Below are 15,384 nucleotides of genomic sequence, written 5' to 3'. Positions count from 1 at the left end.
AGTTTCACAGCGACTTTTTTAAAGCATTTCAGTAGAAAAGAATCTCTAAAAATTGTTCTTTAGCTCATATTTTCAAACTTGGACAGATAATAGATGTTTTAATATTAAACAAACACTATTTAATAGGTTTTATAATACTGGAGAAAAATGAAATTTTAATTCAGTTTCTTTTTTAATATTATTTTGGCAGACAGCATCAGTTCGGGAAAAGTAGTCATTTATGTCAAAACATCTACATTTATTTATGAATGGAAAATTGGAATGATTAAAACTCTGTTATTGATTCACAAAGTATATTTGAAAAATAAGGAGTTTAGTACACAATCAATAAACATTTAAGACCTTACATTCTGTAGTATCTGATTTTTATGGTAGTCAAATAATTGATGTTGGCGCCTGTCACCTTCATATGGATCCATAATGATCGACTACGGACATCACTAGCAACATCGCCACACGGACATCACTATTGTACATTCACTCACTCTCTTGCACATCGTCTGTCAATCTGCGCCAACATGCATTGTATCTCGCTCTAATCGATTCTTATTACAACCAAAATGTAATATACAGTAGAACCTCGATAAGTTAAAGTCCAAGGGAAACACAAAATATTTTAAGTTATAGAGGTTTTAAGTTATTAAGGGTCTATGTTGTAGAGGTTTAGGGCTCTGATGGGAACGGAATATATTACTTTTTGAAGTTATAGAGGTTTTTAAGTTACCAAGGTTTGAGTTATCGAGATTTTACTGTAGTAATTAAACAACTGTGTACTTAAGTACCGGCGTTTCATTATGTCCATATAATAAGTGACATAAACAATTGATGAATTTATTACAAAATTTATATTTTAAGACATAGTTCACAGCACACTTTGTGATAAAAGTAACTGAAGTTAGTGAATCTTACTAATATTATAAATGTGAAAGTTTAGATGGATGGATGTTTGTTAGAGTTTGTAGCCTAAGCAGCTGAACGGATCTCAATGAAATTTGGCATACATGTAGAGGATAGTCTGGAAGAACACATAGGCTACTTGGTTTTTTTTTTTTATACCACGCGGACGTAGTCGCGGGCAAAAGCGAGTTATTTTAATTTTTTTACAAATACAGTATAGTTTTTTTCAAATAACAATGAGTTCTTTAATAATTATTTCAAACTAATTACATAGTTTGCTTTTACAATTTTAGGAATAAAATTAAAATAATAATAATAAAAAAGGTTAAAAATACATTTACGTAAAATATTTCATATAGTTAACTATATAACCTAAATGATATCGTAAACAAATAACTTAAAAATCACAGTAAACAAATTCCATACAATTATACATACATATCCCATACACACAAACATACAAGGTCTCTTTCCCACATTAAGGTTTTTATCCAAAACATTTACCCCCTAAGTTTAATAGCATGAAAATGTATAGCCTAAAGCGTGACGTAAGTGTATGGCTTCTTATTAAAAAGAGAATTATTCAAAAATATGCTATAATTGCTGACATGTTACGCAAAAAATAAGTGTGTGTTTACGCTTTATTATAATAGTATAGATAACAAGGAGAAACTTTGGATAAAAGTAAGTTGAGTTAAGTCATAACTTCGACCAAGGTGTAGTCCATTGTACACGTTTTTCCCTGTATATGAAAAATTATAAGTAAATGGACTTTATACATTTCTGATATGCCTCGTATGTGTTCTGTGCACGCCCTGCATTGCTGACTTTATCTCCTCCATGAAGGTGGTGGAGTTGTGTATGGTGGTGCCGCCCAACACTACCCTCACCCCAGGGTTCGCCTGGTTGATCTGATGCACACAGAGGGATTCCTCGTACGTCACACCTCCCACAATAAACACTATGATGTCCTGTGGTCTCCGTCCATTGGTCTCATCTCCACCTAGAGTAGGGTACAAGTTCTCGCGTAGTTTCCCCTTAATGAGGTCCTCTATGGTATCTTTAAGGAGTGGTGTGTGTTGAGTGTAGATGTTTTCTACGCCATTTAAACCCTGGAAAGATTTTATGCTCTAAATTTGTATCAACATGCCTAACTTAGAATTTTCTTTTTTTATAACATAAGATGGCAAACGAGCAGGCGACCAAATCGCCAAAATGGCGAAGCGACCGCTGCCCATAGACATCCGCAATTGCAGATGCGTTGCCTACCCTTATCTGACGGAGGAGGAGACGCACATAAAGAGGATATTTCCCCTTCCTATGCATCTTTTCCACCGTCAAATCCACTTCCTCTTCCCAACCTCTCTTTATAAGAAAAGGGTGGTAAAGAGAAAGGGACTTAAATTAGGCCTCCGGCACCACACTCATCAGAGGAAATACGGAATTGTTTCCATTTGACGGCTGTCTTCTGTGTGGTCGTGGTATTACTGGGGGGAGCCGGCCCTGCAGTGCTAAGATGTTAAAGCGGGCTCTACCACTGTTAAATGTGTATAAATAAATGTGAATAAAAGTGTACTTTAATATTACGTCCTGAAATTTATTATTTATACTAGCAAAAAATATAAAAGTTGATTTAGTAATTAAATATTTCCAACACTATTCTGCCTTACTGAGCGAATAATCTATCATATAATTGGTATGAGAATTACATTAAAGGTATCAATGACTAGTAGTTGCTCGCGACTTTATTTACTGGCGAAAGAAATGTTAAAATGGGTCCCAGTTGACTTATTTCACTACATACAAAATACAAAAATACAAATATTTATTATATTAGTATAAATAAACAAAAAAATAACATGTATCATCAAAAAGGGAGTGATTAAGATGACGGATGTAGTTATTCGGAGGACGAAAACGTGCGTAAAGGTAATATGACAGGGGAAAATTAAATGGATGGATGTTTGTTAGGGTTTGTAGCCTAAACGGCTGAACGGATTCTGATGAAATTTAGTACAGATGTATAGTATAGGCTAAAAGAACACATAGGCTAGTCATTTTTTTTTTAATTCCGCACGGACGGAGTCGCGGGCGATTACTAATAAGATATAATACTGACCTTGAACAATCTCTTGGTTATCTTAACGGCGTCTTGTAGGCCGAAGAGGTCAGTTTTCCGCGCGTGCGCTCCCCCCCACTCCAGCGCGAGCACTGGCGCGCGCACGCTGGCCTCGTTGCGCGCGCGCAGCGAGTCCAGTAGCGCGGGCAGCGCGTTCCCCGCGTGCTTCTCGTAGCGCAGCGCGTACAGCGCCACCAGCTTGGCCGCGTCGCACTCGCGCACAGACTCCTCGCCTATCAGCGCTTTTAAACGCTATGGTAAATTAAACTGTTTCTATAGAAACTGCTGTATGCATGTTATGCGAAGATGATAGGGATATAAACCTAAAAGTGTTAAGATTTGTGGATGGCTACAATGACCGAAGAAAGTATGGATGGGTTGTGTGAAAGAGGATATGCTTAAGAAAGGAGTGGATTCAGATATGGCTGATAGAGATGTATGGAGCAGCACATACTGTGCCGACCCTCCGGAAGGGATAAGGGCAAATGGATGATGTATTTGTATCTTAGAAGTTCTTACAGCTATTGGAACAAAGGTTATTTTGGTTAAAACAATGTTTACAGTTTAAAATGCTTGTGTTTGCATGCATAGTATTGCTGAAAAAAACGCCTATATAGGCGTCACCTAAAAGTAAGGGGAACTACCCCTTTAAAAAATCACGCTGTCCACCCTCTAGACATAGCCTAAATAATTGGCAATGCCCATACTTCCAATATCTTCAACATTTAGCGGTTTAGCTTATTTGTTAAGGAATAAAATTGAATTTGTTTTTTTATTGCTTATACAAAAAACATTTAAAAGGATAATTTTCTAAAAAACACATTTAAAGCTGTTGTTCGCGACATTGTCCATGTAAAATTTAAAAAAAATAGTCTATGTTATTTACTGATAATGTAGCTTCTAATGGTGAATGAATTTACGAAATCGGTACAGTAATTGTTGAATTATTTAAAATACATACAAAAGTACAATTATTTATAATATTAGTATAGAGAAGTATGAATAACGTTATTTACACCAACCGACTGACCTGCAGGTGTTTAGCATGGTCGCTCTGGCAGGCCATCTCCTGCTCCAGCTCGGAGACCTCCAGCAGGCGGTGGCGGCCCACCAGCGCCGACAGCTCGCCCACCACCGACACGTGCTTCGTCACCGTGCCACACATTTTCTGGACACGGTCATTGCTACAATACCAACTGACACCAACACTAACTTTGACCCAAACTATTTAACTACGTCGAAGTCTTTGACTCTAAAAATCAAACAAAAAAATGGGACCCATTTTTTTATTCCTTTCGGATAAAAAAAGAATTATCAAAATCGGTCCACTAGCGGCGGAGTTATGCCGTAACACACATAAAAAAACATACAGACGAATTGAGTACCTTCTTCTTTTGAAAAGTCGGTAAGGAATCTTAAATACTTCACGTCGTAATTTCGTAAGCGATTACAATCGGACGTCAAAATTTAGAATTCAAGACCGCGAACACTTTTGATTAAACACAACAAAAAGGTTAAAAAACATAGATATCATAAAAAATTAAAACAAAATTTACATTTCACACATGTAATATTATATTTTTTTCTAAATCAACTTACCTTGAATAATGGATAGGTTTCAACAAAGTTCTTCATATCAGCGATACTCTCCACCTTCTGGTGGCTCTTGGCTTTGCGCTGGAACTCCTCCATCAGGGACTTGATAGTCTGCCCGATCTCACCGAAGTTAGCGTACAAATTCTACAAAAATTACATCATACTAATATTATAAATGCGAAAGTTTAGATGGATGTTTGTTAGAATTTGTAGCCTAAAAGGCTGAACGGATTTCAATGAAATTTGGTACAAATGTAAAGGGTAGTCTGGAAGAACACATAGGCTACTCACTTTTGTTTTTTTTTAATCCCACGCGAACGGAGTCGCGGGCAACAGGTAGTTAAATACTAATTATTACAAGACATTATTAATGCAGAATCATTACAACTTAATAGACTTAGTTAAAAAATCATTTAAACTCATAAATTCAATAGAAAAATCATATAAATTATGTTTACTTAACAACCTAGAACCTAGAACATTCCCATACTTTTTGTGGCGTATATACATTTCTAAAATTATATGCCCCCATACATAATTTTTATAAAATTACATCCAACAGTTATGAAAGCATTTTTTAGAATTTATCTTTATTTTTAAGTTGGATATTGATATCTAGTATTGAGTTTATTTTGTCTCATAATTTTAAACAACCCCTTTGATTATTAAAATTACCCCCTTGTGTGTGGTTTGAACTAAACATAGCTTGAAAATGTTGAACTGCCTCTCAATAAGTCATCGAACTAATATTATAAATGCAAAAATTTAGATGGACTAATGTTTGTCAGCATTGTAGCCCCAACCGTGGAGTTAGTCTGGAAGAAAACATAGGCTACTGTTTTTCCGCGCGGAGTGAGTCGCGGTCGATAGCTAGTATATATCTACAAGCTTTTCTGATCACCCATTGAACTGCAGGTCTACTGGTCTACTGACCTTGGCATAGAATTCGTCCTGTTCCGAGGAGAGCACCACCTCCTTGAAGTCCTTGTGCACGTCGGGCAGGTGCGCCAGGCTGACGCGGTTGTTGCTGATGCCCAGCAGCTCGTGCACCATCGCCTGGTACGTCCACTGCACACACATACCTGGCTCATTCATCACCAACTCACTATCCCCACTGAGGGGCTCCGAGCCTAGTCTCCGGGCCTGAGTGCACTGCGGGTTGGTTGACTTCACACATAACTCATTGTAAATACACTATGATATTTCTGTATGTCTTTCTTTCAATGTCTTTAAAGAAAGAAAATAGCTAGTAATTTCTTCTTCTTTCTCTTATTGCGATGAATGAAATTTGTCACAGATATAGAACATAGTCTGGAAAAACACGTATTCCACTAAGTTTTTTCCATTCCATGCGGACGGGCTCGCGGGGAAAAGCTAGTATTTGAATAAAAACCACACCCTTGAAACTTCCATCAACTAACACATATCTACAAAATATGTTTTAGGCTATAATATTTACTTATAACACTTTAACGATTTTGCGTTATAGAAATTCGCCTAGGAATTCCCCGTATAACGCTTTTCAAGAGGACAGAGACATAACGTTATAGGGGAGTACTTTTAGTACTTTTAGTCATTTGTGTTAATTTTAGATTGTGTTTATTGTGAAAAAAAATGTAAGTTAAGTTTGTGGAATTTTTTATAAAAATAAATATTTTTCTTCATCTTCAATATTCGCGTTATAGGGAGTAATAGCGTTATATGGGGGTGTTGTACGGTAGCATGTTATAGAGGGTTTACTATATTACCTGATTTAACAACGGTGTAACAGGATCATCTCTCCTATCGATAATGAGCAGTACCGGCGCGGGCACATCTCCGTTGAAGGGTATAGTGTTGTCTATAAGCACGGTCTCGCGGCGCAGCAGGTCGCGCACGCGCTCCGCGAGGCGCGCGCAGGGCTCCGACGACGCCTCGTAGCGCACCACCGCGCGCTTCTTCAGCGACATCACCAGCGCCAGCAGGCCCTGCGACACGCGCTGCAAGTGGCTTTGGTTCCACGACCGACCTGGGGGACACAAACACTATAATATCCCAATAATAAGTATACCAGTATTTCATCTTTAAAAAATAAAATTCGTCATTCAAACGTCCCACCATTTTTAATTATCACATTTTATGCAATCCAATAACTTTAGCCCACAACTATACAAACAGGGAATTAAAAAAACAAAAGTAATTTGCCCATATATTCTTCAGGATTTCTGGAGCCATTTTGGAGTCATCTAACATTCATTTCTCTTCTAGAAAAAAATCTCTCCATCAATAAAATCTTGCTGCATTGTCCTTTAAACTATATTTAAATAAGTCTACATACCATGCAAACATCCAACAATGTTAAATGAAAAGAGATGTCTATCCACGGCTAGATAGTCAGCAAACACCTCCTGAACCTCCCGCACAGCCTCCTGCTCATCACACTCCGCCAGCGTCTTGATGTCAGCCTTCGATATCACATTACTGAAATCTAAATTACATGGTTAGTGTAACAATCATACTTCATACTAATATTATAAATGCGAAAGTTTAGATGGATGGATGGATGTTTGTTAGAGTTTGTAGCCTAAACGGCTGAATGGATTTCAATGAAATTTGGTATAGATGTAGAGGATAGTCTGGTAGAACACATAGGCTACTCACTTTTGTTTTTTTTTATTCCACGCGAACAGGGTCGCGGGCGAAAGCTAGTTATGAAATAAGTTGTACAAAAGTAATGGTTTATTTTGGACATTGTACAACAGGAAACTTTAATTAAACATTGAATTGTATAAAAAACATTCTTAAAAAGATTTTATGATACATTTACTTGTGTCTACAAAATTATACATCTATGAGCTTTTGCTTGTGACTCTGTCCATGTGAATTTAAAAAGAACAAAAGAATGTAGTTTATGTCTTTTTCCAGACTATGCTCAACACCGTTACCAAATTTTCTTGAGATCCATTCAGCTGTTTAGGCAGAAAACTCTAACAAACATCCATAAATCTAATCTTTTGCATTTATAATATTGGCAAGATTTGTAACAAATATTTCATATATTTAGATTTGATATAAATGGTTATGGTTGAATTATAAATAAATGGTTAAACTACATAATATTGTATAAAGTAGTCTTAATTTACAACTTACAAATAAAATAAACTCCATATTTAGGACAGCGTAGCTCTCTGGACAGCAATGCAATATTTTCAGATGTTGGACGAAGGAATACAATGCATTTCATGTGCTTTAGGTTATCAAATTTGCTTGGATTGTCTATCCTCTCAAACAGATATACCTCTTTTTGTAATATCTCCGATTGACTGTACACCATACTGACTATACTTGTCTGAAAAAATATTGATTATATTATAACATACAAAAATCAATTAACATACATGTTATTTATATATACTTTAAGAATGCAAACGGCGGCTATTTAAATTCGTCAAATAATACGCAATTCGAAGAACAATACACTTCCTAGGATATGTTGGAATCTAAAGTGGGTGGTCGCGGAAGGAAAATTATAAAAGTTTTAAGAACTTGGCAATTTTTAGTGTTTTAATACAAATATTCCTCACCAAAGTCTAATCTAGCATAATGCCAACACGTATTTAAACATTAAGATAAATAATTAAGAAAAACTTACAGTCTCTTTATCCATTAGAATAACTTTCATTCCTGGACCGCTTTCTTCAGTCATCTTAGTGATATACATCTTTAGTGCCTTTATAACATTCATGGTTTAAACTTTACGTTTTGTCGTAAATAGCAGAAATAAATACACTTTTCACCTAATCAGATAAATCTTTTCGAAATCCAATTATTTGTTTTGACATTTGACAATAAGAATGAGAACATAAAATGTGTGACATTGGCATATCAAAATCATAGTTCTACCAACGCAGCAAACTGTGAGTACAATTATTTAAACTGTCTAACAAAAATAAATCAAACCAGAAATAACGACGAAACGGATATTTAGATTTTTTATTTATGAAATGTTACTAAAAATAAAGTTATACACAATCAATTTGCTGGTAAAATGTAAAAATAGTTGATAAGTGAATATGTCAAAGTCAAATAAACGCTTATTTTGTACAGTGCTTATTTTCTTGAAATTATTAATTAACTAATAATTCAAAATAATTGTTTAACATACTATTCTACTTTATTAACATCATTTTAAGAAGCTGTTAAAGAAAATTGCTTTTTCGGTTTCCTTTCTTAGGTTTCCTATAGGAAACTCGATTGTCGAATGGAATTAACGAGTAACCAAGAATCCGCTAACATAAAAGTTTTCCGTTATACCATCAAGAATAGCACTTTGCTACAACGTATGACGTCAATTGCATCACATCACTAGTTATCAACGAACGAAAGGTCGGACGGGTCAGGAGGAATCTAATTTACGCGGCATATTCCATTTATTTTAATATTAATATAAAACATATATAAAATGTTTTCCCGTACCCTGAAACCCGTTGCCAGTGTAGCGGTCCAGAATGGCGCTAAATTCTCCACCACATCACAGGTATAATTTTGATGATTGAAGCACATTTTCGCACATCAGCATTATACCTACCGCTCTATTTCTTATTCTGGAAAGAACCAGATGTAATTACAATTACAAAAATGTTTATTTTTGCAGAAAAACTTCAAAGTGGTGGTGGCGGGTGCTGCCGGTGGTATCGGTCAACCACTGGCTTTGCTGCTGAAGCAGAATCCTCTGGTGACAAGACTGGCGCTATACGACATCGCGCCGGTGACCCCTGGAGTCGCCGTCGACCTTTCTCACATGGACACACCAGCCCAGGTCTCCGGGCACAAGGGTCCTGAAGAGCTAGCTGCAGCTGTTGAGTGTATGTAACCCTTATATACCTGTTTATATACATTTTCAGTACATAAAAGTGTTACATAACGCTTATCTACAATTTGAAGTGTGTAACCTAATTTTAGTTTGGGATCTTTGTCAAGGACATACTGATTATGAAATGTTTGATGTGCAAATGTCAAATTTTACCCAACTTTCATTGCAAATAATATTAATTTATAGAAATATAATTATATTAATGTTGATAGGTTATAATGAAGCCATATTTTAGTGTAGAGTATTGTTATTAATAGTCTAAAGTCAGGGAAAACTAACAATGAGCACATTTTGATTTATGTAAACTTGTTATATACTTCAAATGTCCTACAAACAAGGAATTAAGAGAGTATCACTCACTTTATACACATTATACCATATTTTGACTTCAAAAATGAGGTTTTCAATTCATTCGGATTTTTTATGTGTATGTAAAAAAAATTACTCTGAGACTTATAATCCAATTTATGTGATGTTTTTTGCATATCTCATTGTTATATTTTATTAACATAATTGTTATTTTAATAAATCTAACCAATACAACGTTAAAGGGATTCCAATCTTACTATACTAAGACTAAAGATAAAAGTCATATCTATTTGCTGATAACAAATATAGATTTCAATTTTTTCAATCATACACAAGGTTATATAAAAATATGAAGTAGGTATTACATGAAGACTGATCTCAAGTAAAGTGTAAGTTAAGAGCATCGGTGGCTCAGTGGTTTGAACACTTGACTTGTAATCTACAGGTCTTGGGTTCGAATCCCGCCATGTACCAATGTGATTTTCGAATTTTCATATGTACATAATTTACCCGACGTTCTTACGGTGAAGGAAAACATTGTGATGCAATCTGCACATGTCGGCGAAAAAATTCAAAGATATGTGTAAAGTCAACCCCGTATTATTGCAGGCTCCGAGCCCCTCGGTGGGGACGTATAGTGAGCTGGTGATGATGATGATGATTTCAAGTAAACAGGAATATTCACAATATTAACAAAGTTGAAATATTATAGCGCACACACTTCTTTAAAATGTGTAAAATCAAATACTTCTATGTATTACTTTCATTATCCAGGTGCCGACCTAGTAGTAATTCCTGCTGGAGTTCCCCGCAAGCCGGGCATGACCAGAGATGATTTGTTCAACACAAATGCATCCATCGTCCGGGATATTGCCGACTGTGTTGCCAAGAATGCACCCAAAGCTATCATGGCTATCATCACCAACCCTGTCAACTCTATGGTGCCTATCGCTTCAGAGGTACTCAAGAAGGTAAGATATTATTTATGTATAGTTGAGGATATTTATTTCCTACCCGTTGTAGAGAAATTAGACCAATGCTTGTCAATGTGATTTTGTAACTCTTAGGACCTGTCCCACCAAATGGTAAATTGTTTAATAACAATGCAACATGTAACAACAGTGGTAGTGCCCACTTTAATACCATGACCACACAGAAGACAGGCGTCTATGGGCAGCGGTTGCTTTGCTATTTTGGCGGATTCAGGTGGCCGGGTGTTTGTTTGCCACCTTATATTAAAAAAAAATGTAAAATATGTAATGGAAATGTCAGATTGTGTTACCTTATCTGACAGTCATGCCATTTTTAAGTTATCCTCTATCACCCAAGTTGGGACAGGCCTTTAATGGTTATATTTCATTCTTTCAATGTACTGTTGTGGGTAGTTGCATGAAAGATCATGAGGCTGTTAACACACACTTATTTATTACTGTTTAATTTAAAAAATGAACATTTTTTATGCAGATTCTGATTTGTGTTATAAGTTTAAAAGAAATATTGTCAACATATTAACAATGACATTTATGATGTGAAAATGAACAACAAATGATCATGTATCATTTGAACAATACAACAATGATCAATGTTTGAACAACTAACAATCACCAGTTAACAATGTCACGTAAAATGGACGTAAATTAATAATTACGTTGCAGATTGTTTTATGACATCTCATTGATTTTACTCAAACATATATATTTACTAAAATTTATGTGTATCTTTTTGTTAAGCCTTTGAATGTCTGCTCTCGTGGTTGAGGGTTTGAATAAGCTATTAAAATATTACAGTAAACCATATCCTTGCACAGGCTTAGCTTAGTTAATAGTGTACAAGAATTAGTAAACAAGCTATCTGGGTGGCAAAGAATATATGTCTCATTTTCTGTCACATCCATACCCTTTCCATTGATGTGTTTATGATATAGTGTATATTACTTGGTGACAAATAATTCTAACGATGAAATTGTTTTGCAATGGTTTAGTAGTATCGAAGTCTATTGCAATCAATAAATTAATCCCTCTTCATATATATATAATAATATTATATTGTAATATAATATTGTACACTAGAACCTCGATAACTTCAAAAAATAATATGTTCCCTTCCCATCAGAGCCCAAAACCTCTACAACATAGACCCTTGATAACTTAAAACCTCTATAACTTAAAATATTTTGTGTTTCCCTTGGACTTTAACTTATTGTTCCACTGTAATAATGTGTCCAAATTCCAGGCCGGAGTATACGATCCCGCTAAGGTGTTGGGTGTAACCACACTAGATGTGGTCCGCGCAGCCGCCTTTATCGGAGAGATCAACGGTGTGGACCCCACCACAGTGAAGATCCCAGTCATTGGCGGCCACTCCGGTGTGACCATCATTCCACTGCTCAGCCAGAGCTGTCCCGCTGTCAAACTGTCTGACCAGAGCAAGATTGAGGCTCTCACTAAGAGGATCCAGGAAGCTGGTACTGAGGTAAATTGATGTAAAAATGAAAAATCTTACCTATTGTTACTTTTTATAGCATAGTACCCGTTGTCTGGATAAACAATTGGGTTTATAGGATCTTTTATTTATTTTTATATTATGTACTGTTTCTGATAAATAAACAGTAAAGATATTGATTAGTTTAAATTTATGAAGAGACAATCGGCTAATTTATTTAAACTTTCTTGATATTATCATCAACATAACTTAATATATGTAATAATTATGTGAAGTCGTTCTTAATTAGTTTAAAAGTATAGAAGTCTTGTTTATATAATGTTTATGTTGTGTAAAAGAGAAGTAATATTGTATATTGTTGTCAGGTGGTGAAGGCGAAGGCCGGCGGGGGCTCCGCCACGCTGTCGATGGCGTACGCGGGCGCGCGCCTCGCCTGCGCCGTGCTGCGGGGACTCAAGGTAACGTAAATCCATATTAATGAATTAAAACGTAAACACTTGTTTGTTATATAAGATGTCAGCAATTACAGCGTATTTTTGAATAATTCTTATTTTAATAGAAAGCTCTATAATTACGACAGGCTATAAGCTATATGTTTTCACGTTATTCAATTAAGGGGTGAAGAATTTGCAAAAAAACATCAAGCCACACAGGAACAGCTTATAGAACCAACATACTACTGAATTTTAATAAATGCAAACTTTTTGCCGAAGAAAAAAAACTAGTAAAGTCAAATTATCTCAATAATAAATAAAAAAATGTATTTTTAATATTAACATTTTTGTATATACATTTATTATTATATAGGTTTTTTCAATAATATTTGTCTTTCCAGGGTGAATCAGATGTAGTGGAATGTGCATATGTGAAGTCAGATTTGACAGAAGCTGCTTACTTTGCCAACCCCGTGCAGCTTGGACCCAACGGAGTCGAGAAGAACCTGGGCTACGGAGACCTGAATGAATATGAGCAGGAGCTCCTCAAGGAGGCCATACCCGAACTCCTCAAGAACATCAAGACCGGTGAAGACTTCGCCAAAAAGTAGAATATTAAACCAGGAATGAGATCGGACAGAAAATAGAATTAGAACTGTACTGAAATTCGCGTTAAAATGTACTTCTAATACAAAGAAAACATGGTATATATCAGTTTTTGAATTTATGTTAAAAATATATTTTAACAATAAATACGACTTTAACATATCTGTTAATTCTCGATGTTAATTCATATTTCCTGGTTAAAGATAGTAGCAAATATATGTTTATTTTAGTAAAATCTATCTACTTTCACTATTTATTGAATTATTCTTTTTATCTGAACAATATCGAATGTTTAAATATAACCGATTATATTTGCATTTTGCTTTTGTTAGTTGAAACTTGTCTGTGTGGAGAATGTTTTGTAAATAAATTGTTGGCCCCCGATGTTATGTTGGTAATAAAATTACTACAATAAATTGAGTTTTATTTATTACTATAATAAGGACTAGATGTTGCTCGCGAATTCGTCCGCGTGAAATTAAAAAAAAATAGCCATGTCACAGAGAAACTATCTTTTTAACGGTGAATGAATTTTTAAAATCGGTCTAGTAGTTTTTAAGTGACCGAATGCATGCAAAAAATACAAATCTTTCCTATTTATTATATTGGTATAGAAATATAGATTACTTTCGTAGGTAATTTAAAAAGGCTACTGTGGTTTTAAAAGAAAAATACACAATTGCGCACATTTTATTAATGTAATTAGTTGAACATTGAACGCATCTTATTATAGATACGCAAATAAGATTGATTTTCATAAAATTCAATATATATTTCTAACATGAGGAGCACGAGGTAAGCGCAGAAGACGGTCACTCCAGTCCAACGAGTCTTCGAGTCGTTGCAGCTTATACGAGGACTTGCCATCGCTAACACGTAACTGCACAGAGCAAAATGGAATTGGCACTGATCGCAAACTATTTTTACCCGATTACATATACTATTATTTGAAGGTTCATTATGCTACTAGTAAATAGCGTTTATAGTATAATCTTTAGCAATTATAAAATTACACTCGATGCAATAATTAACTTACAAAAGAATTGTCACACTGGTACAGTTTTTCATAGTTTATCAAAATAAAACTAAAGATTTTGGTGAAATAGGAACAAGAAAAAATGATTCTTATGACCTTTGACCTTGAAAAAATCTGAAATTCAAATCAGTGCCCGTGGAATACCATTAAATATAGTACACCTAATAATTTTACACGTACAAACCACAAAAACTGTCGCGGAGGGAATAAGGCGCAATCGTATGATTACAGAGTTATCGCCAATTTGCGTCCCCACAATTTTCAGACAAAAAGTTCTAATAGCGCCATAAACATCGCTGTAAAATCAATTTTACGTTATAACGTAGATATTCACTCATACAAGCAAGAAAAGGGACATTCAAAACATTAAATGAATCTATCTATAAGGTGGCAATTTTTATAGATCTATTCCATTTAGGAGTTTTTTTAAATACTGAAAACATTGATAGATAGAAAATAAAAGGCGAGGTAGATTTGCATCTTATTTATTTGATTTGTCCTCCCAAAACTTTGTTTTTGCGTATGTTTGGACTTACAAGGATTATCTTTCTTTCGGCTACTTACAATAACATTACAGTTTTATAAAGAAATCACAATGTGGAGAGTCGCCGGGCGCGGCCGCCGGCGCTCGCCGCGACCTCCCTCGCTCATCCGTATAACAGTGAAATATAGGTATAAATACCAGTCAATTCATTAAAAATTAAAAACTATATACATTTTCGGATGAATCTATTAGTTTAAAAGGTATTTCTTGCAGTTATAGAGGTCGCTAGACGGCGTCCGGCGCGCCACAGCCCGACTCACAGACAGACAAGATCGCATGCACGTGCGCACACACACGAGCACGTACATGCGCACGCGCAAGCTCGCACACACGCGTCGCGCACTCATAGCCCGACACTCAGCCGGCCGCGATGCCGCACTAACTCAAATCGAAATCTCTATCCGTACTTACAACTAACCTTCTGTATAATTACAAATGCACAGTATGTATACATAATAACCATACACTTTTACAATATGTATATAATTTAATAATCCGTTAACCGTGTTTACATCGTATGTAGCGTAAGGGCTTAGTCAGCGCCCACCC

General features: G+C 35.5%; 2 protein-coding genes across 2 annotated transcripts; one reads left to right on the top strand and one right to left on the bottom strand.

Moving 5' to 3' along the window:
- Window positions 1–1,494: 1,494 nt before the first annotated feature.
- LOC106106295 (vacuolar protein sorting-associated protein 45) lies at window positions 1,495–8,440 on the bottom strand. The gene is made up of 9 exons (XM_013286859.1): window positions 8,244–8,440; window positions 7,742–7,940; window positions 6,930–7,079; window positions 6,361–6,620; window positions 5,546–5,680; window positions 4,616–4,756; window positions 4,047–4,184; window positions 3,017–3,268; window positions 1,495–2,009 (listed from the first exon to the last, which is right to left on the bottom strand). The coding sequence occupies exons 1-9, from the start codon at window positions 8,334–8,336 to the stop codon at window positions 1,671–1,673; spliced, it is 1,707 nt and encodes a 568-aa protein (XP_013142313.1). The 5' UTR covers window positions 8,337–8,440; the 3' UTR covers window positions 1,495–1,670.
- Window positions 8,441–8,747: 307 nt separating this feature from the next.
- LOC106109855 (probable malate dehydrogenase, mitochondrial) lies at window positions 8,748–13,671 on the top strand. The gene is made up of 6 exons (XM_013291496.1): window positions 8,748–9,128; window positions 9,246–9,456; window positions 10,548–10,744; window positions 12,006–12,245; window positions 12,581–12,673; window positions 13,051–13,671. Exons 1-6 carry the CDS (start codon window positions 9,054–9,056, stop codon window positions 13,258–13,260), a joined length of 1,026 nt encoding a protein of 341 aa, XP_013146950.1. The 5' UTR covers window positions 8,748–9,053; the 3' UTR covers window positions 13,261–13,671.
- Window positions 13,672–15,384: the final 1,713 nt, after the last annotated feature.

This window comes from Papilio polytes, unplaced genomic scaffold (genome assembly GCF_000836215.1).
Source record: "Papilio polytes unplaced genomic scaffold, Ppol_1.0 DF824269.1, whole genome shotgun sequence".
NCBI classification, from domain to species: Eukaryota; Metazoa; Arthropoda; class Insecta; order Lepidoptera; family Papilionidae; genus Papilio; species Papilio polytes.
Note: the sequence above shows the minus strand (reverse complement) of the source record. Positions and strands in the feature narration are given on the sequence as shown.

Excerpts from the sequence above, each read along its gene's own strand:
- LOC106106295 (XM_013286859.1), bottom strand. The coding sequence starts at position 8,336 with ATGAATGTTATAAAGGCACTAAAGATGTATATCACTAAGATGACTGAA. Across the intron at positions 6,621-6,929 it reads CATTGTTGGATGTTTGCATG|GTCGGTCGTGGAACCAAAGC; the intron begins GTATGTAGACTT and ends TGTGTCCCCCAG. Across the intron at positions 4,185-4,615 it reads AAACCTATCCATTATTCAAG|AAAATGTGTGGCACGGTGAC; the intron begins GTAAGTTGATTT and ends GACCGTGTCCAG.
- LOC106109855 (XM_013291496.1), top strand. The coding sequence starts at position 9,054 with ATGTTTTCCCGTACCCTGAAACCCGTTGCCAGTGTAGCGGTCCAGAAT. Across the intron at positions 10,745-12,005 it reads CTTCAGAGGTACTCAAGAAG|GCCGGAGTATACGATCCCGC; the intron begins GTAAGATATTAT and ends TCCAAATTCCAG. Across the intron at positions 12,246-12,580 it reads TCCAGGAAGCTGGTACTGAG|GTGGTGAAGGCGAAGGCCGG; the intron begins GTAAATTGATGT and ends TATTGTTGTCAG.